Source organism: Silene latifolia, chromosome 3 (genome assembly GCF_048544455.1).
Source record: "Silene latifolia isolate original U9 population chromosome 3, ASM4854445v1, whole genome shotgun sequence".
Lineage (NCBI taxonomy): Eukaryota > Viridiplantae > Streptophyta > Magnoliopsida > Caryophyllales > Caryophyllaceae > Silene > Silene latifolia.
Genome location: NC_133528.1, coordinates 111,133,458 through 111,154,339, shown reverse-complemented (window position 1 = coordinate 111,154,339; position 20,882 = coordinate 111,133,458). Strand labels below are relative to the sequence as shown.

Here is a 20,882-nt window from a genome sequence, read left to right as displayed (position 1 = left end):
CTAACTAGTAGCCTTGCATACCTATTGTTTCTTGGGTAGAAAAACTAGCTCATGCATTGGGCACTAGTCACCCCTCCCCACCGGTTTTCCAAGAGGGAAATATAGAGGGTTTTTCCTCTATGATATATTCTACTACTTCATTATATATTTCTAGTGTAAGAAATAATCAATTCTCTCTAACCTTGTGAAAACTGAGTGAAATAAAAATCCTCATAAATCTTTCCTCTCTTGGCCAAAAAAAATACAAGAGAGAACAAAATTTATTTTGTGTCAAATTTTAAGTAAGACTTGTATTATTTCTAGTACAAAATAATATTAGTTATTAGGGGTTTTTCCTTGGGTATTCACTTTTGGGAGAGGTTCTATTTTGGACCTTTTGTTCATCCATTATTAGGAAAGCTCAAAAACTAACAAGAAGGTGATCTTGTTGGTGCCCTAATATCCGAAACCTCAATGTAAGATTGACGATTTCTTCTTTTATCTTTCTTTAGTTTGCATGCATAAGATCTAGGATTTATTTTATGACTAAATAAATTTGAACATATATGAATATGTAAATTAATCATATTAATGAATTTCTAACAAGTGGTATCAGAGCCTTAGGTTGTTTGCATGCAAATCGGTTTATAGTTTTTCCGAGTTATATGATTAACATACAAAACTAATTAGTTTGGATTTATGAAGATAAACCTTAAAATAACTTTGCATGTTAAAAGTTTCTGGTCCTAAGTGATTTTTAGGACATTTTGGTTTATTTATGGATTTTATTGTTCATTTTATATAATTGCATTAAAATGTGATTTTTATGTTAAAAATGTCATTTTTGGACGAAAAATATCTAAACTTCGAATGTTTCAGTGATTTTTGGATATATTTTCACATATATTATCTAATGATGGCCTGTAAATTTTCATGTTAAAATGAGCTGTTTTGCTCGAAATATGGATTTTTCAATTTAAAGTCGTATTTAAATGGGTAAATAGGTTAATATGATTTATATTTTGATTCTGGTCATGGAAATTTAGTATGTTGTCACATGCAATTTTACAAGATGTGTGTAAAAAATTTGGCTACAATGAAGTCTTTATGCATGATTTATGAATTTTTGATGAAAAATCAAATAAATAGTGACTATAATTAGTAATAATGCAAAAACATACTTCATGACTAAAGGAAAAACGTCACATGTTGCATTTTATCATATACTTCAGATCTAAAAGTGAAAAGTTGATAAAAATATTTTTTCTCATATTTTTATGGTCATAATTGTTAAAACCGATAAACCGCAACATTGTTTTTCTCGATAAATTTTCGAAATTTTTAACCTAAGTTTTGAACATTATGAGTGTCATGGTATTTTTCCAGAATGTTCATGAGTTTAAATTTCAAATTTCGAATTTATTTGAAATTTTTATAATTTAATTTGAAGTTTATAGCATAATTTTGTATTTTTAGGTCCATTTATGAACAATATAAGAAATTAAGTTTAATTATTGTCAAAAGTGTTAGTGGAGACTAATTTTGAGTCCCAAGATGGTTAGGGTAATTAACTTGTACATAAATATAAATTTATGTAATTATTGTGATTTTAATAAGTTGTACTCCCTCCTTTATCAAATATATGACGTTTTGATAGATTTCACACTTATTAAGAAAATTTTTGCCCATCATTAGGACAATAATAAGTATGGGCCACAAGCTTAGGAAATAGTACTATGTAGAATAAAGTAATTTAAAAAAAAAAAAGTTGCACACTTTTCTTAATACAATTTGGCTCTCCATCTTCTCCTTCATTAAATCACTATACAGCAATCTATACTAACGAAAAAAAATTAGAGCCAAAATTTTCCATGAAAATTTTAGAACGAAAATTTGAATTGGAGCCAAAATTTTAATTTAACTGATAATTTCTACTATGAGGTTCTCTATAAATTGTTTTTTCCCCTATTTTAATCAGTACCCAATTTCAATCATCATTAAACAAGATGGAAACTCGATTTTTTGATCTTAATCAATTACCATGTGATGAAGATTTTGATCTTAATCAATTACCTTGTGGTGAAGATATAGACACCATGATAATTCAAGAAATAGACGAGGCTCAAGGTGATATTCCTCTATTCATCCATTCTCATTCAACAAATAGTGTAGTTCTTGATATGGGCCGGGATGATGAAGCAAGATATAGATATTGGGATCTTAGTTTCGAGCAAGTCGACGAGTCCGATGACGATAATCATCAGCAAGAAGGAGGAGATGATTTTGACGAAAATTATGCTCAAACACAACAACATATTAATTCTACTCACACTCATGATTCTGGTATGCGTGTCTAAACTTTAGTTACGGTTAGATCGTCTTATAATAAAATACTGTAAGTATTTCGGATGATTACGTAAAACCCATTGCGTGCTTCAGTTCACAATGACTCACTCAAATATAGTTGAGAGGATTTTGAATTATGTTTGTCATAAAAATTGCAAAACTGGTTTGCATAAGCGATTTTACTACTTCGTTATCCGTACTCGGTTTAGTCGAAGAAGTGTTGTTTAACTTTCTCTGATGTTTTTTGGGCAAAGTTATCAAGTTTGTTTTGCTCTGTTTCTTTGTGATGTGCATTTAACTAAGCTAATGACATGGTGATTCTGATTTGCATTTTACCTACTAATATTTGATGTATAGGTGGTGCTAGGCGGAGAAGACTCGTCTTAACAGATGATCAAAGGCTAAAAGTTTACCAAGCTGTCTTAGAAAAGAGTCATGGTGGAAAATTGAAAAAAAAAATGACTACCGAAGTGTCTAACATATTTTCGGTTCCCATACGTACTGTTCAACGAATTTGGAAACTTGGAAGAAGTAATGGTGGTGATGTTAAAAGTAAGAAAAAAAAAAGGTGTGGTCATCCAAAACTTCAAGTTGATATTAGCCGTCTTATGGAAATCCCTTTACGTAAAAGAACAACATTACTTTCATTATCGGAGGCATTGGGTGTTAGTCATACTGTTTTATATAGACTCATCAAAGAAGGTCTTATACGCCGTCACTCTAGCACCCTCAAACCATATTTGAAAGATGATCAAAAACGAGCTCGTTTACAATTTTGTCTATCCATGTTAGACCAAACTTCTATGCCTAATGAGCCAAAATTTGTTGGTATGTACAACGTTGTACATATCGATGAGAAATGGTTCTACCTTACAAAGAAAAATGAAAAATATTATCTGCACTCCACGGAAGCCGACCCCTTACGGACATGTCAAAGCAAAAATTATATCGGGAAAGTCATGTTTTTAGTCGCTATGGCCCGTCCAAGATATGATAGTGATGGAAATGAGACTTTTTCCGGTAAAATAGGAGTGTTTCCCCTAATTACTAAGGAACCTGCTATAAGAAGAAGTCGGAACAGAGAAGCGGGTACGTTGGTGACAAAACCGATACCATCTGTCACAAGGGAAGTGATAAGAAATTTTTTAATTGAAAAGGTGGTTCCAGCCATTAAAGCTACATGGCCTATTGAGGATATGGGTAGTACAATTTTCATACAACAAGATAATGCAAGAACCCATATTGATCCTAATGATCCAGAATTTCGACGAGTTGCATCACAAGATGGGTTTGACATAAGATTAATGTGTCAACCAGCGAATTCACCCGATTTGAATATCTTGGATCTTGGTTTTTTTAGTGCAATTCAGTCATTACAACAGAAGAAGAGATCGGACACGGTTGATGAGCTTATTGGTGCGGTTGAGAATTCATTCATGGAGTATCCAACGATAAAGATAAATCGGACATGGATTACTTTACAACTTTGCATGGTAGAGATAATGAAAATTGAGGGGTCCAACCGTTATAAAATCCCTCATATAAATAAGGCGAGATTGGAGAGGCTAGGAATACTCCCAAAGCAAATTTCATGCGATCCAAGTTTGATAGAAAACGTAACTAACAAGTTACGTACAATGCAATGAACACTTTCTGTTTTGGTGTAATTTGCACTTTCCTTATTATTTTCCTTGTTGTAGTTTCTGTTTTAGTATAATTTCTATTTCCGGTTCACTTTTGCAGTTTCGTTGCAGAGTCTTTGTACATGAAATTTTCTGTTTACGGTGCTTGCTTTACCTAGAATATAAAAAAGGAAGAGTCAAGCGCAATACTTAGAAACAAAATTTCTGTATGATGCAGGACTATAATCTGAGTGAATGAAAATGACAGCAAAGTAGAAGAAGTTATGCAAAATATCCTTTTTAGCAATTCTCCATGTGCAACACCAAAATAGGACTATAAAGTTGCAGTAGGTCTCCCTTGCGACGGGTCGGATATTACGACGGTTAATATGTGAGTGGAAATGGGTAGAGGGGACAAGGTGGGTACCCACCCCATGTGCTTTGTCTCTCACCCTTATGAGTTTTTTGTGAGACGATATGGTATCCGTCGCAAGTTTGCGACGGATACCCTCCGTCATAAGGGAGATTTTGTGATAAAGTTGTTCACTAATTAGAAAAAGGACAAAAGGGAAGTGCATTCATAAACCATGTATTCCATTCATAAATCAGAAGAGTGAATAAATTTAATTCAATAGCCAAAAAACATCGCAAGTGCAAAAGTTAATTTCTGAATCCTCTGAATCACAAGAATTAACGAGTCTTTCCCGTCAACAAAAATCAATCGTCTTCATCCTCTGAATCCGGAACGATAATTTCCTCCAACTTTTTTTCAAATTTTGGCTTTTCTATAACGCTATTGTATAACCCCGGGATTAATGTCTTCAACATACACTCAGTGATTAGATGAGGATAGCGGAATATGGCATCTTCGAACTTGTCTACATCCCTTATTTTTCCTCCCGGAATTATCAAGTTTTCTGCAGTTGGAATATTTTGTTGCTCATCTTCATCCTTTGAAACAGAACCGATATTTTTCTGTAATTCTTCTTCAGATCTTGGTTGCTCTCCATCTTCCGAATCTTCGATAACTACTTCATCTACTGATTCCGGAATAATTGTTCCGAATAATTCTTCTTTAGAATCTGGTATTACAAAGCTTTCATTGTCTTCAAGCTCATAATCTTTGTCATCCATGGGAAAAATTGGAAAAAAGAATTGAAAATTATTGAAAGGGAAGTATCCATCTAAAAGGAATATGGCCGGAGTGTATTATATACAACTGAAATTAAAGAGGTGAATTATTGCTTTTAGGTTGAAGAGGAGATGCATCGATTATTTTGCTTTGGAATTGAAAGAACTTGTGAAAACCAATGAATTTAATGTAGCAGTTTTATGGGAGATTGGAAAACGTCATATAATGAGTAATTTTTAGAAAACCCTCAAACGTCATATATTGGATAAAGGAGGGAGTACTAATTTTGAGTCCCAAGACGATATTGGCTCTTAAAAGGCGATTTAGCATAAAATCGAGCATGTTCATACATATTATAATGCTGCATTTTATTTATGATTTTCATATTTTAATTTTATGTAATTTTTGAATTATGTAATTTTACTTAGTATGGCCTTAGTTTTAATTGGTATTACCCGAAATGTATGGGAATATCGATTCGGTTGTAATTATTGTGATCTCGTATCACCGTTTTGTAATTTAATAGATTTATTTTTATTTTTATTACAAATGTATAATAGGAAATTATGTAATTCATTTTGTAATTTAATTATTCCGGAGTTCCTTGAAGACGGTGCCATTCGAGAAGGCGATCCATCAAAAAAAGTGTTGCCTTGAAATGCGTGACAAGACCGAAGCTCAAGGAACCAAAGGAGTTGGTTTCCGAATTTGTAATAGTTTATTAGATTTACTATTTTAGGAAGGCCATACTAGGATTTTATTTTTATGCTTTGCATTTTATTTATATGTTCCATGCATCGCTAAATCGCCATAACTAAACATGCATTTTAAATCGAGTTTATCGACCGTGTCAATTACAATTATCGTAGTTCACCGCTTTAGTTCACTTAAAACGTGATAGATAATAAATTGACATGACCTCTCGCTAAAATAAACAATTGAGACTTAGCCTTACCAAAAGGTAGAAACCATGAAAACCTATTTCGTGAGAGAGTGCGCTCGGCCACACCGGGGTACAAACCTTATTACGTAGGGGAAGTGAGTGATAAATGTCTATCCACCGAATTCATGTTGATAAGGGATTTACACCGTGCCCAAGTTAATATGGATTTGGATCATGGACACATTTATTCGAAATTTGGGTTGAACTCAACAAAAGTATTCTCGACCATTGTCGGATGTGTTTTGGGCTAAAGATAAATATTAATGTAATTTTATCGACCAAGAGTTCTAAAAGTAGAATCGATTAAAGAGTTAATCCACGGTGGATTATTGATAAGGGATGAATCGGCCACACCGTGCCCAAGTTAATATGAATTTGGATCTTGGAATCATTTATCAAGTTGGGTAGAGGTCGCTAGATAAATGCTATAAAACTTGTTTAAATTAACATTTACGAGTATTTATTATTATTTTGAAAACGACAAGTGTTTTATTCCTTCTATTTTTGTTTTGTAGACCACTTTTATTTCTCATAACAAATGGCCGCACCAAACACCAACGCCACACATCTCACTAATGTTTCATGGCTCCGATCCTTCATGGATCGTTGTAAACTTGAAAAGAATGGGTCAAATTTCTCCGATTGGGATGCCCAACTCAAATTAGCCACCCAAGGTGACGACAAGCTTCGTTACCTCACCGAGGCCTCTCCACCCGAACCTAATGCTAGGTCGAGTGCCGCCACTAGGGAAGCATATGTGGCTTACCACAAAGAGTCGGCCGCTATGAAAAATGTGTTGATTTTTGCTATGGAGGTGGATCTCCAAAGGAGAGCCTTTAAAATGGGCACCGCTAATGAAATATATTCCAAACTTGTGACAATGTTCTCACAAACACCGAGGATCGTCCAATATGAGGCGGCCTCGGCATTCTTTGATCTCCATTTCAAGGAGGGCCAAAAGGTTAGCCCTCATGTGCTCAAATTGTTGGAGTTAGTCGAGACATTGAAACTACAAAAGGTTGAAATCCTCAAGGAGCTCATTGTTGATAGGATTCTTCACTCCTTATCCAAAGTCAAAGCATATGTACAATTCCGGGTGAATTTCAATATGCAAGACAAGGATGTGTCTCTTGATGAGTTACACAAGTTACTTGTGCAAGCCGAAAGAGACATGGGGCTAAATGTTAACCCACCTAAGGATGTGCTTAATATAAGCACTAAGAGCAAGGGAAAGTTCAAGAAGAATGGGAAAAAGGGTAAGAGGTAAGCTCCTATGTCCACCAAGGCTAAGACTTTTGAAGCTAGCACTTTCAAAACCAAGAAGGGTCCTCTTGATAAATGTCATTATTGTAATGGTGTTGGACATTGGAAGAGGAATTGTTCCAAGTATATTGGTGACATCAAAGCTGGAAAGATCACTCCAGTAGGTAAATGACTATCCTTTCTTTTATGTTTTTAATTCAACTATGGTATTTTGATACAAAGTTATGATAATGTATCCCCTTTTTTATTGTAAATAGGGCCTCCTCCAAGTAAAGACAAGGGAAAAGAGAAGCAAGCTTGAGAAATCATGAAGGAGCTAGGAGTAGCTACCGATGAAGCTTGGCTTTTATTATTGTCTTTATTTTAATGTTATGAATTTTAGAACTATTTTGATTTCCGTGTTCGACATGGAAATGGTTGATCCTTTCTAAACAATGGTTGTATTTTGGATTATGGTGGCTTGGCTTGCAACCCAAGTCACCCCTTTTATCGTATTTGTTTGTTCTAAATATTCGTCTTTACATGCTTGCACATTGAAACATATGATCATCTACTTAATATGATACCATAGACAACATAATGATAGGATTAATTATATGTCCACAAGCTTAAGGCTTGAGTATGATCAATTATAAAGTGATGTTGAGTTGATGAACTCTTCTAAAGGAATGTCAATTACCAAGTACACTCATCAAATCTAAGATCTATTTGTCAATCTATGAGATAGTCCTCCTTCTACTTCAAAATCATTATTTGTGTCTCATAAGCTATCTTTGAATATCTAGTGTATTTATTCTAAAGATAGAGTGGGAGAAAAATGAAGACACAAAGAATACAAAGAATAATTTGTATGCTTGAGTAAATGAGATCTACGAAAGAAAGAATGATTTGTATACCTAAATAGAGTGTATACATGAATAGATGAGATATATGGTCTCGAATAGATGAGATCTACATGAAAAAAGATACCAAGTGAAGTAATCAAAAGAATATGTTCTTAAGATAACTACACGAGGAGACCAAAAGAAAGTTTTTGATAGAAAATGACTAAAGAAGATAGAAAATGAGTAAAGAAAAGTCTCAACAAGAGATTTGGCTACTCTATAACCTAGATATAAATAGAGTTTCAATATTGATATTTACTTAAGAGCCTAAATGAAACAAAGTTGCATCCTTGAAAATAAATGAGATTTATGAGTAAAAGTTGCAAATAAAGATATGCTGATGTCTACAAGAGCTAAGTTAATTGTTAACCACGCTAGGGTCATTACTTAACCTCATTATGAAAATGAAATGGTTAAACCTCCTTCCGAAAAGGGTATTTTGAAGGACGTGAATTAAATGGGATTTTACTTTTAAATAATGACATTGCTACGCATCATTATAAAAATGAATGAGTTAGAGATTAAAATCTCTTTCCATAAGTTTAAGATTGAAATCTTTTCAAAATAGGTATTTTGAAAGGATATGTTGGGAACATATATGGTTTTATCTTAATAACTTGGCAAAGCAAAATGTATTTCAATTCTTGAAATATTTCGATTGAGTTGTCAAATACGAAACATGTGGAATTGAGTGGGAGTTTGAAATTATCATGTGAAGACATGAAATTTAGTGGGAGCAATCATCTTGTAAAATTTATAGCTCATTACTCATTGAGAATGACGAGCTAGTACTATCTTCACAAAGAAGTATTTGAGTTTTCAATTCTGGATGAAAATGGACTAAGATGAATCCAATCACATCATGGGATGTTGGATAGGCATTGAGATATGCACATCAAATCAATGAGAAACGTAGGTTATTCTTATCGATGAAAATGGAATTACCATAAGCAGTCATGATCATTCATTGAACCTAAGAATGGTTGATTACATAATTAAAATTACTAATGTTTCCGCCATTAGAATAATCATGCACATGTCCAATAATGAATCATATGCTTAAGAGTGTGATGAGTCATTGGTAAGCCATAGAAGAATCGTCACGAATTCTCAAGAAGAACTAATGAGCTATTCTAGTGTTTGACAGAACATTTGCTTATGTGACAAGAAGTTGCACATATTGAAGTTCGGAAACGCGTAAGGATTTATGAAAATCCTAAGCTATTTAAGCTAAAAAGGAGAAATAAGAAGTTTGAAAAGATACTTGGTTATAGTAAGAAGTTACTCAAAACTAGTATTTTCAAAATTTGCTAGGACTTATGAGTGCTAGGCTAATCATCTTGACAATTGTTACAAGATCCTACAAAACATATACCTAGTACATTATGAGTTGAAAGAACACTTGACTAGTGCAGGTTATGTCGTCCACCATAATTCGTTTGTTATGTGATAAACAACAAGAAAGTTCTCTCAAAGTAAAGAACCTGTACCTAGTTTGGGAAACTAGATATGTACTTGGTAAGATTCATGCTATGTGAGACAAACATGAAAATAGAAGAAAATGCAATTCAAGAGTTTGAACACATGGACACATGGTATGTTAAACTCATGTTGCAAACGACTAGTGTTTACACACTTACAATATACATCACAAGGTGGTAATATGGTATTGACTACCTGAATGTGATGTCGACGTTTGTCGTTTGAGTTATTATTAACTCACCTTGTACTTTGTTACATCCAAACGGGTTGTAGAGATAATTGAACCCCGTTAAAGTGAACATGGATTAGCATTGTATTCGCCCATAGTCACTTACATGAGGTGACGTCTCGAAGTGACTAGAGTGTGATGCGATTGATGGCAAGTTCAAGTGCCATGGAGTCATGTGAGATGACTAGTCGATCACATAGGCAGACTGTTAGGAACACTTTGTCGGGCTAATGACCGCTTATAGAGTTCTGGCAAATTTATATAGCCTGGTCGTGGCGAGAGCTACTATAGTATTCTAATGAGTCGATTCTTTTGACTAAAGACTGTTTGCCTAAGGTGGCACAGTTTCAGATTAACTTTGATTTATGTTACTACGACCTTCGTAAATGGGGTCAAATGGGCATATTTTGGGTTATGATGGTTGTGGCTAGTCGAAGGGAATAAGTGCGATAGAAATTGTCCAACCCTTGTCAGGGTTATAACAATATCTCAGGGCTACTCGAGGAGTAATGAACTGGAAATGCGTGGCCACGCTCGGAAGGTATATATGGTAGATAATTCCGTTCAATCAATTATTCTCCATATCGAGAAAACCACTCTCGATATGATCACTTGCAAGTACGACCTGAAAGACACCTTGCATTGAGTGGGAGATAGTAATAGGACAAGAGAATTGGTGACGCACACTTGTCGAGGACAAATGGGAGATTGTTGGAATATGTGTCCTCCGACAATAATGCGATCACAACTGTCGATCATAATGATCACATGTTTAAATCTCATTTTAAGAATACATGTGGGATATAATATTTTACAGTCAATTGGTCCACACATATCGGTAATGATTGGCTGACTAGAGTTTGACATTACTGTCGTGCGACGGTGGTGATCAGTTGATCCCCTTAGGTCATACCTATAGGGAAATACCCTCAATTGATTATTTAATTAATCGTATGCCGATACGAGTTAATTAAATTGCTTAAAATTGACGGATGATTTGTGAGTGAGATTAACGTGTCTTATTATAATTCGATTAAATTAGATACGGTCTAAGTAATTGAATTGTTTTATTACTTAGATAAAATTATTGTTTACGAAACAATTTGAAATTGAATGAATAATTTATTATAAATACAAGATGTTGTAATTTATAATTTGATAAACCGTTTTGGTACAAGTAATTATGAATTACTAGTCGAATTTGTATATGACATATTTTATGAGTATCTTAATTTTTAATATGTTAAAAATACATTGCAATTTCACATGTCAAGTAACATGTCACATATGTCACAATTGACAAATGACAAAATAAAATGGACCATCCATTTTGTAACACCCGTAAATTTGAAGACCTTTATTATATTTTAAAAGTAATATTTTAACCCATTTTAATTTAATATTAATTTATTTAAAATAATAATAATTTGATAAAATATAATTTTATTTTAGTTTGAAGTAATGTAATCACTTTTGATGGTTTAGAAATGTTTAAAAGTAATTTAAACTATATTTAAACCTTTTACTTTGATAAAATAGATTTCTGATAAAAGTCGTAATATTGGGATTTTTCCATTTCTTACGGTCGTTGGGTAAACGAGTTTGGATATTGGGCATATGAGTACTTAATCTTTTAGTAAAATCATGTTTAAGAACTTTAATATTCTCGGAAATCGCGTTCGATGAATATTCCTAATTACCGTCGAAGCAAACCCAAAACGTAAACAATTGATCAACCTCCCCATGCCTTTTTGGACCGTCCATCTCCCCCATTTGTCTCCTCTTTCAATTTTCATTTTCCTCCATTCTCAATCTATCTCCTCATTCTCTCAAACACCAAAAACCTACCAAAAATCCTCCTTACAAACCCTAAATCTTTCATAATTCCTCCATTTCTCCACCAAATTTCATAAAAATTGTATGCTTGGAATCCTCTTTTCATTCCTCATCTCCTAGTAAGCTTTATTTTCATTTCCCCCAATTTTTGTTTAAGGCTCATCTTTTAGGGTTTCGAATTTAAGCTTAATAATTGTGTTTTTGTTGTTCTTATAGGTGAAGAATTTGAAGATGAGTTAGGTGACTCATATGTGGTTGAAGATGAAGAGTAATTTTCGGTTTTAGAAGCTTTCTCAAGTTATTACTTGTCTCTTTGCTAGCTTAAGGTAACTATTCCGAGTTACTCGACTATTTAATGTCACATAGATGTTGTGTTTGTTGTTTGTTAAGTGTTTAGGTGATTGATAATGTGTTAGTTTCGTTATTCACATGACTTGTGTTGTTAAAGTTTACTAATTTGTGGTTATTTCATATACTTGAGTATTGAAACGAAATGGGTATTGTTAATTGTTGCTTGAGACGGTATTAAATTGAGCTTGAAACGGATTTTGGTAGGAAAAAGGGAAAAGGGCGGAAAAACCGCCCAAAATAGCCCATAAAGGGGCGCGGCAGACCCGGCAGGCCCGGTGGGTCCGGCCCGGATTTTGACCCGACACTTTGGGTCGGGTCTTGGGTCTATTGTTTGATGTTTTGGGCCTATGGTTCATGTTTTGAAGTATGTTGGTATTTTGGCATGTAGGAAATTGTTTAAGCTAATATTTCCGTTGAATTGGTTATTTTATAAGTTGGCATATTTTCTCTATGACAATAGTTTTCACATGATAGAAATTAAAAATGGCATGAGTATGACATTGTGGTAAATTCCGTGATGTGGGCCAAAATGGGCCAAGACTCTGAGCTGGGCCAATTTGACCAAATGAGTTTGGTCAAGCTAGGTTTAAACCGGTCAGCCTCGATTTAACCGATGACCCGTCGCGGGACTAGGGTCGAGGATTTGTCTTTGAGTATGATTGTCTTTTCATATGTTGGTTGTTGGATGAATTGGTTGCCTTATACTTGAGTTTTCTTGCCTTGTTGCCATTTTAGCTTGTTCTCATGAATTATGAGATTAACGGTTCGCTGAGTTTTGGATTACTAATGAGATTGTGGATATTGTTGGATTGTCAGCTGAATTTACATTTTTGTAGTCTTTCACAAGGAGGGATGTTATCCTAGAGTCCTTGATTTGAGCATAAGTATTTATGTTGCCAGTTTGGACTCTTTGCCCCTCTTATGGTTAAGTGGGTGTCCTACTTGTCTTGTGTGGTGTTGGTATCTTAGACCATCGTCATAGATAGGCCCTTATAGTCTTTGACGAGTGTATGTTCACCGCTTAATAGCCTTTGTGTCTTAGCTTGGTGGGTTTATATCCAAGTTAGGGTATGACTTCCTGTCGTACTCTTAGAAGTATGTAGTCAGCTTATGTACTAGCCAACCCTTTGGTGGACTCCTTAGGGGTACTCATGTGTTGTTATCATGGGTCTTGGATGCGGTAGTTTTCCGCATGTCGCTAGGTCTGCGTAGGTTTAGGACTAGGGTGTTTACCTTACCTCGTGGTATAGACTCGAGTTACAGAGTGACTATTGACTGTACTAGGAACTTATGCCTGTCTATAGATATATTGTCCTTTCTTGTTTGATGATTCTATGAATCATTGAAGGTGAGATGCAAGCCGGCTATGGTTGATAGAGTTTGGATTCCTGGATGTTATGTGATTCACATGATAGTGTAGTATGAGTCGGTCTAGTATTCACATGCTAGGACTATGTGTTGTTTTATTGTTGTTCACATGATAAGCACGATTGTCTAGCATCTATATGCTAAGGCTATGTGTTATTCATATTCATATTCTTGTGCACCCCCAATATAAATAACTTGACCTTAAAATAATAAACTTGAGAGATGGGTAGGATGGGTAGACTTAGTACCTTATGTTGTAGTCTTCTTGTGATTGTTATTTGTTAGGTGCTAACCAATGTTCTCTTTTGCAAGATGGCTCCTCCAAGATCCGTAGATAATGCAATCTTGCAAGCTCTTACTCAGATTTTTCAGAATCAGCAAAACCAACCAGCTCCTCCTCCCCCTCCTCAGTTTCCAGAATGTGATAGACCCGGTTCTTACACTTGGGTGGCAAGTCAATTGACTCGAAACAAGGCTCAAACTTATGGTGGTGAAGTAGACCCGATGGCACTCACCGAATGGTTTCGGGAATTGGAGAAGAGCTTTGTCTTGTATGATGTTCGTGAAGAGGACAAGGTGAAATTGGCTTCTCACTTCCTTGTGAAAGAAGCTGATAGATGGTGGACCATGACTAGTCCTACTTCCACTCTTGAGCCTGGTTTTGGTTGGGATCGCTTTAAGGATCTAGTTGAGACTAGGTTCTATCCAAAAGAGCTGAAACAACAAAGGCTTAAAGAGTTTATGAATTTGAAGCAAGGAAGTCTTTCTGTCCAAGCCTTTACCGACAAGTTCAATGAACTTGCTCACTAAGCTTCTAGACTTGTCAAAAATGAAGAAGAAAAGGCTTTCTTTTACCTTGACAAGCTTACTCCAAAACTTAAGAGCTTGATCCGTAGGGATTCTACTTCCTTTGTCTCAATCTATGATGATGCATTATGGGCCGAGAGCTCTATTCGGGCTATTGATGAAGAGGCTCAAGCTTCTCGTACTTCCCTTGGCAAGAGGCCACTCTACTCCACTTCTAGGCCTTATGTTGCTCCTTCTAGACCCTATGTGCCTACTTCTTCCCCCTCTTATCCTAACAAGAAGAGGTTTGTTCCGAGTGGACAAGCAAATCAAGGTGCTCGTGTTCTAGCTCCTAGCAACGACAAAAATCCTAAGGGTCGTATGTGCTATCATTGTAAGAAGCCTTTGCATCCCGGAATTGGTTTCTTTGATAAGCAATTTGTGTGTTTCTCCTGTAACAAGCCTGGACACAAGGCTAATGAGTGTCCTGAGAAGAAGACTACTACTACTCCTGCTGTTCCTGAGAGGCCGAGAGGTCGCATCTTTGTGATGAGCCGTGCTTGAGGCCGAGGCACACCTGCATATAGTCACCGGTACGTTCTTAATATTTGATGTCCCTTGTTTGGTTTTATTTGATACCGGTGCTTCTTTGTCATTTATATCGATGAAATTCTCCGACAAGTTACCTCTTGAACCTTCACTTGGAGATAGTACATCAATATCTTTACCCTCCGGCGACATCTTCTCTTGTTCTTATTTTTATTCGGATGTCCCTATATCGATAGCGGAATCTATTTTCCCGGCTAATCTCCTTCAATTTCCACTTGAGAGTTTGATGTTATTTTGGGCATGGATTGGTTATCTACTTATCATGCTCGATTTGAATGTCGAGATCAAAAGATTGTTCTTAAAAGCCCTTTGGGTACTCGCGTATCTTATCAAGGGGTTAGAAAGCAAACAGGTGTGAAGTTGATCTCAGCTATGAAGATGGTGAATGCTTTGAAGAAGGGTCATCAAGCATTCCTATGTGTAGTGACTACTTCTAATTCTAATTCTCCTTCTCTTCCTCCCTTGAAGGATGTCCCCATTGTTTGTGAATTTCCGGATGTATTTCCCGATGAATTACCCGGGATTCCTCCTGAAAGAGATGTTGAATTTTCTATTGACCTAGTTCCCGGAACCGGTCCTATTTCTAAAGCTCCTTATCGTATGGCACCTTCCGAATTGAAGGAGTTGAGAGTTCAACTTGATGACTTGATTGAGAAAGGCTTTATTAGGCATAGTGCTTCTCCTTGGGGTTCCCCCGTCCTCTTTGTGAAGAAAAAAGATGGATCTATGCGACTTTGCATTGATTATCGTGAACTCAATCGTGTGACAATCAAGAAGAAGTATCCTCTTCCACGAATTGATGATCTCTTTGACCAATTACGTGGTGCTTCTACTTTTTCCAAGATTGACCTCCGATCGGGTTATCATCAAATTCCGGTGCGTGAGTCCGATATTCCTAAGACTGCTTTCAGCACGAGATATGGTCATTTCGAATTTAAAGTGATGCCTTTCAGATTGACTAATGCTTCGGCTATCTTCATGGATCAAATGAATCGTACCTTTAGTGAATACCTCGATAAGTGTGTGGTGGTGTTCATTGATGATATCTTGATTTTCTTAAAGAATGATGAAGAACATGCCCTACACCTCCATATCATCTTAGACATTCTACATCGTCAAAAGTGGTATGCTAAGTTCTCGAAATGTGAATTTTGGTTGCATCAAGTAACTTTTCTTGGACATGTCATATCAAAAGATGGTGTTATGGTAGATCTTTCTAAGATTGAGGCCGTTGTTGATTGGAAGAGTCCGAAAAATGTGACTGAGATTCGAAGCTTTCTCGGTTTGGCGGGTTATTACCGTCGATTCGTGAAAGATTTCTCTAAGTTAGCTAGACCGATGACTCAATTGTTGAAGAAGGAGTCTAAGTTTGTGTGGACCGATGAGTGTGAGAATGCCTTCTTAGAGTTGAAGACTAGGTTGACTACCGCTCCGGTGTTGACCTTACCTGAGGATGGTGTGGACTACGATGTTTATTGTGATGCTTCAAAGCATGGCCTAGTTGTGTCTTGATGCAAAACCGAAGGGTTATTGCTTATGCTTCTCGACAACTGAGGGTTCACGAGGTGAACTATGCGACTCATGATCTTGAATTAGCCGTCGTGGTACATGCCTTGAAGACATGGAGGTATTACCTTATTGGAGTTCATTGCCGCATTTATACCGATCATAAGATTTTGAGGTGTATCTTTACCCAGAAAGAATTGAATATGAGGCAAAGAAGATGGCTAGAGTTGGTGAATGATTATGATGCCGAGTTGATTTATCATGAAGGGAAAGCAAATGTGGTGGCCGATGCTTTGAGTAGGAAGACTAGTCACTCTGTGAGCACTATCCGTGTGTTACCTGATGAACTTACCACGGAATTTCAAAAGTTAGGGATAAGCCTTGTTGGGAAGGGCTTTGACTATCTTAGTGCCTTGAGTGCAGAACCCGACTTTTACCGTGAGATCCGTACTTGCCTACCTGAGGATGCTACTTTCAAGTCCATTCAAGAAAAAATCCAACTTGGGCAAGCTAAGGATTGTGTAGTGGATAGTGATGGATACCTTCGTTACCAAGGCAGGATGTATGTTCCGAGAGTAGCCGAGTTGAGGAAGAAGATCATTGATGAAGCTCACCTTTCTCCTTACTCTATTCATCCTGGTGGTGACAAGATGTATAAAGACTTGAGATTACATTTTTGGTGGCTTAGGATGAAGATTGATGTCCTAGAGTATGTTAGCAAGTGTCTTACCTGTCAGAAAGTGAAGATTGAGCATCAGAAACCCGGGGGTTTGCTACAACCTTTGGATGTTCCCCTTTGGAAATGGGAGTCCATCTCCATGGACTTTGTGATGGCTTTACCTAAGACTTCTAGCGGAAAAGATGCGGTTTGGGTGGTTGTAGATCGATTGACCAAATGTGCTAGGTTTATACCTATCAAGGAGACATGGAGATTAGATGTCCTAGCTGGTGCCTAAGTGAAGGAGATAGTACGCTACCATGGAGTGCCTAAGGATATAGTTTCGATCGTGACCCGAGATTCTGTTCCGTTTCGGACTCGCCTTGCAAGAAGCCATGGGTAGTAAGCTACTGATAAGTACCGCTTTTCATGCCGCTACAGATGGACAGACTGAGAGGACTATCCAGACTTTAGAGGACCTCCTCCGTGCTTGTGCTTTAGACTTCCACACTTCTTGGGAGAAGTGCTTACCTCTTGTTGAATTCTCCTACAACAATAGATATCATACTTCTATCAAGATGTCACCTTATGAAGCTTTGTATGGTAGGAAGTGTCGTAGTCCGGTCTGTTAGGATCAAGTCCAAGATGCTCATGTGTTGGGACCCGATTTAGTGACTGAGACCATCAATCAGGTTCAGATCATTCGAGAGCGTATGAAAGCCGCTCAAGACCGACAGAAATTGTATGCCGATGTCCGTCGTCGACCACTTGCCTTTGAGGTTGATGATCGAGTGTTCCTTAAGGTGTCACCTATGAAAGGGGTGAAACGTTTTGGTGTGAAAGGAAAGCTGAGTCCCAAATACATTGGACCTTTCCGTGTGCTTGAGAAGATTGGTCCCGTTGCTTACCGTTTGGAGTTGACCCCGAATTTGAGCAAGGTTCATGATGTCTTCCATGTATCTAAGTTGAGGAAGTACATTAGTGATCCGAGCCATGTTATTCAAGAAGAAATCCCAGATTTGGAACCTAACTTGGCGTTGGAAGAAAGGCCGATCCGAATCCTCGAAAGGGCAAACAAACAACTTAGAAACAAAGTGGTGCCCCTAGTTCGTATCCTTTGGCGTTGTGGAAATGTCGAAGAAAAAACTTGGGAGCCTGAATCTTCTATGTTAGCTAAATATTCCGAACTCTTCTTGTGAGGTACTTTCCGTTCCTTTATCTAATCCTTGTGAGTTTTAGCTATCCTTTCGGGTGTTCCTCTCCTTCCCTGAAATATTCTCCGCGTTAGTAGTCATTGTTTAGTTGTAAAGAGCCGTAGTTAGAGTTTAGTCATGACCGACGAGGATATTTCCGTTCCATTGAAAGGACACGTATATTTCCATAAGTTCATGTTTTGAAGATGTTGATTAATTGATTTAAAGAGAAAGACCTACATATATACAATGTTTCTTCTTCTAAGTTTCGGGGACGAAACTTCTAAAAAGGAGGGATGATTGTAACACCCGTAAATTTGAAGACCTTTATTATATTTTAAAAGTAATATTTTAAACCATTTTAATTTAATATTAATTTATTTGAAATAATAATAATTTGATAAAATATAATTTTATTTTAGTTTGAAGTCATGTAATCACTTTTGATAGTTTAGAAATGTTTAAAAGTAATTTAAATTATATTTAAACCTTTTACGTTGATAAAATAGATTTCTGATAAAAGTCGTAATATTGGGATTTTTCTATTTCTTACGGTCGTTGGTTAAACGAGTTTGGATATTGGGCATATGAGTACTTAATCTTTTAGTAAAATCGTGTTTAAGAACTTTAATATTCTCGGAAATCGCGTTCGACGAATATTCCTAATTACCGTCGAAGCAAACCCAAAACGTAAACAATTGACCAACCTCCCCATGCCCTTTTGGACCGCCCATCTCCCCCATTTGTCTCCTCTTTCAATTTTCATTTTCCTCCATTCTCAATCTATCTCCTCCTTCTCTCAAACACCAAAAACCTACCAAAAATCCTCCTTACAAACCATAAATCCTTCATAATTCCTCCATTTCTCCACCAAATTTCATAAAAATTGTATGCTTGGAATCCTCTTTTCATTCCTCATCTCCTAGTAAGCTTTATTTTCATTTCCCCCAATTTTTGTTTAAGGCTCATCTTTTAGGGTTTCGAATTTAAGCTTAATAATTGTGTTTTTGTTGTTCTTATAGGTGAAGAATTTGAAGATGAGTTAGGTGACTCATATGTGGTTGAAGATGAAGAGTAATTTTGGGTTTTAGAAGCTTTCTCAAGTTATTACTTGTCTCTTTGCTAGCTTAAGGTAACTATTCCGAGTTACTCGACGATTTAATGTCACATAGATGTTGTGTTTGTTGTTTGTTAAGTGTTTAGATGATTGATAATGTGTTAGTTTCGTTATTCACATGACTTGTGTTGTTAAAGTTACTAATTTGTGGTTATTTCATATACTTGAGTATTGAAACGAAATGGGTATTGTTAATTGTTGCTTGAGACAGTATTAAATTGAGCTTGAAACGGATTTTGGTAGGAAAAAGGGAAAAGGGCGGAAAAACCGCCCAAAACAAATTTCATAAAGGGGCGCAGACCAGCAGGGCCCGGTGGGTCCGGCCGGATTTTGACCCGTCACTTTGGGTCGGGTCTTGGGTCTATTGTTTGATGTTTTGGGCCTATGGTTCATGTTTTGAAGTATGTTGGTATTTTGGCATGTAGGAAATTGTTTAAGCTAATATTTCCGTTGAATTGGTTATTTTATAAGTTGGCATATTTTCTCTATGACAATAGTTTTCACATGATAGAAATTAAAAATGGCATGAGTATGACATTGTGGTAAATTCCGTGATGTGGGCCAAAATGGGCCAAGACTCTGAGCTGGGCCAATTTGACCAAGTGAGTTTGGTCAAGCTAGGTTTAAACCGGTCAGCCTCGATTTGACCGATGACCCGTCGCGGGACTAGGGTCGAGGATTTGTCTTTGTGTATGATTGTCTTTTCATATGTTGGTTGTTGGATGAATTGGTTGCCTTATACTTGAGTTTTCTTGCCTTGTTGCCATTTTAGCTTGTTCTCATGAATTATGAGATTAACGGTTCGCTGAGTTTTGGATTACTAATGAGATTGTGGATATTGTTGGATTGTCAGCTAAATTTACATTTTTGTAGTCTTTCACAAGGAGGGATGTTATCCTAGAGTCCTTGATTTGAGCGTTAGTATTTATGTTGCCAATTTGGACTCTTTGCCCCTCTTATGGTTAAGTGGGTGTCCTACCTGTCTTGTGTGGTGTTGGTATCTTAGACCATCGTCATAGATAGGCCCTTATAGTCTTTGACGAGTGTATGTTCACCGCTTAATAGCCTTTGTGTCTTAGCTTGGTGGGTTTATATCCAAGTTAGGGTATGACTTCCTGACGTACTCTTAGAAGTATGTAGTCAGCTTAAGTACTAGCCAACCCTTTGGTGGACTCCTTAGGGGTACTCATGTGTTATTATCATGGGTCTTGGATGCGGTAGTTTTCCGCATGTCGCTAGGTCTGCGTAGGTTTAGGACTAGGGTGTTTACCTTACCTCGTGGTATAGACTCGAGTTACAGAGTGACTATTGACTGTACTAGGAACTTATGCCTGTCTCTAGATATATTGTCCTTTCTTGTTTGATGATTCTATGAATCATAGAAGGTGAGATGCAAGCCGGCTATGGTTGATAGAGTTTGGATTCCTGGATGTTATGTGATTCACATGATAGTGTAGTATGAGTCGGTCTAGTATTCACATGCTAAGACTATGTGTTGTTATATTGTTGTTCACATGATAAGCACGATTGTCTAGCATCTATATACTAAGGCTATGTGTTATTCATATTCATATTCTT

At 36.5% G+C, this 20,882-nt stretch overlaps 1 protein-coding gene across 1 annotated transcript; it reads left to right on the top strand.

Moving 5' to 3' along the window:
- The first annotated feature begins 1,985 nt into the window (after positions 1-1,985).
- LOC141649494 (uncharacterized) lies at positions 1,986-4,126 on the top strand. The gene is made up of 3 exons (XM_074458184.1): positions 1,986-2,322; positions 2,683-3,766; positions 4,069-4,126. The coding sequence occupies exons 1-3, from the start codon at positions 1,986-1,988 to the stop codon at positions 4,124-4,126; spliced, it is 1,479 nt and encodes a 492-aa protein (XP_074314285.1).
- The last annotated feature ends 16,756 nt before the right edge of the window (positions 4,127-20,882 follow it).

Excerpts from the sequence above, each read along its gene's own strand:
- LOC141649494 (XM_074458184.1), top strand. The coding sequence starts at position 1,986 with ATGGAAACTCGATTTTTTGATCTTAATCAATTACCATGTGATGAAGAT. Across the intron at positions 2,323-2,682 it reads TACTCACACTCATGATTCTG|GTGGTGCTAGGCGGAGAAGA; the intron begins GTATGCGTGTCT and ends TTTGATGTATAG. Across the intron at positions 3,767-4,068 it reads GTTGAGAATTCATTCATGGA|TTTCGTTGCAGAGTCTTTGT; the intron begins GTATCCAACGAT and ends TCACTTTTGCAG.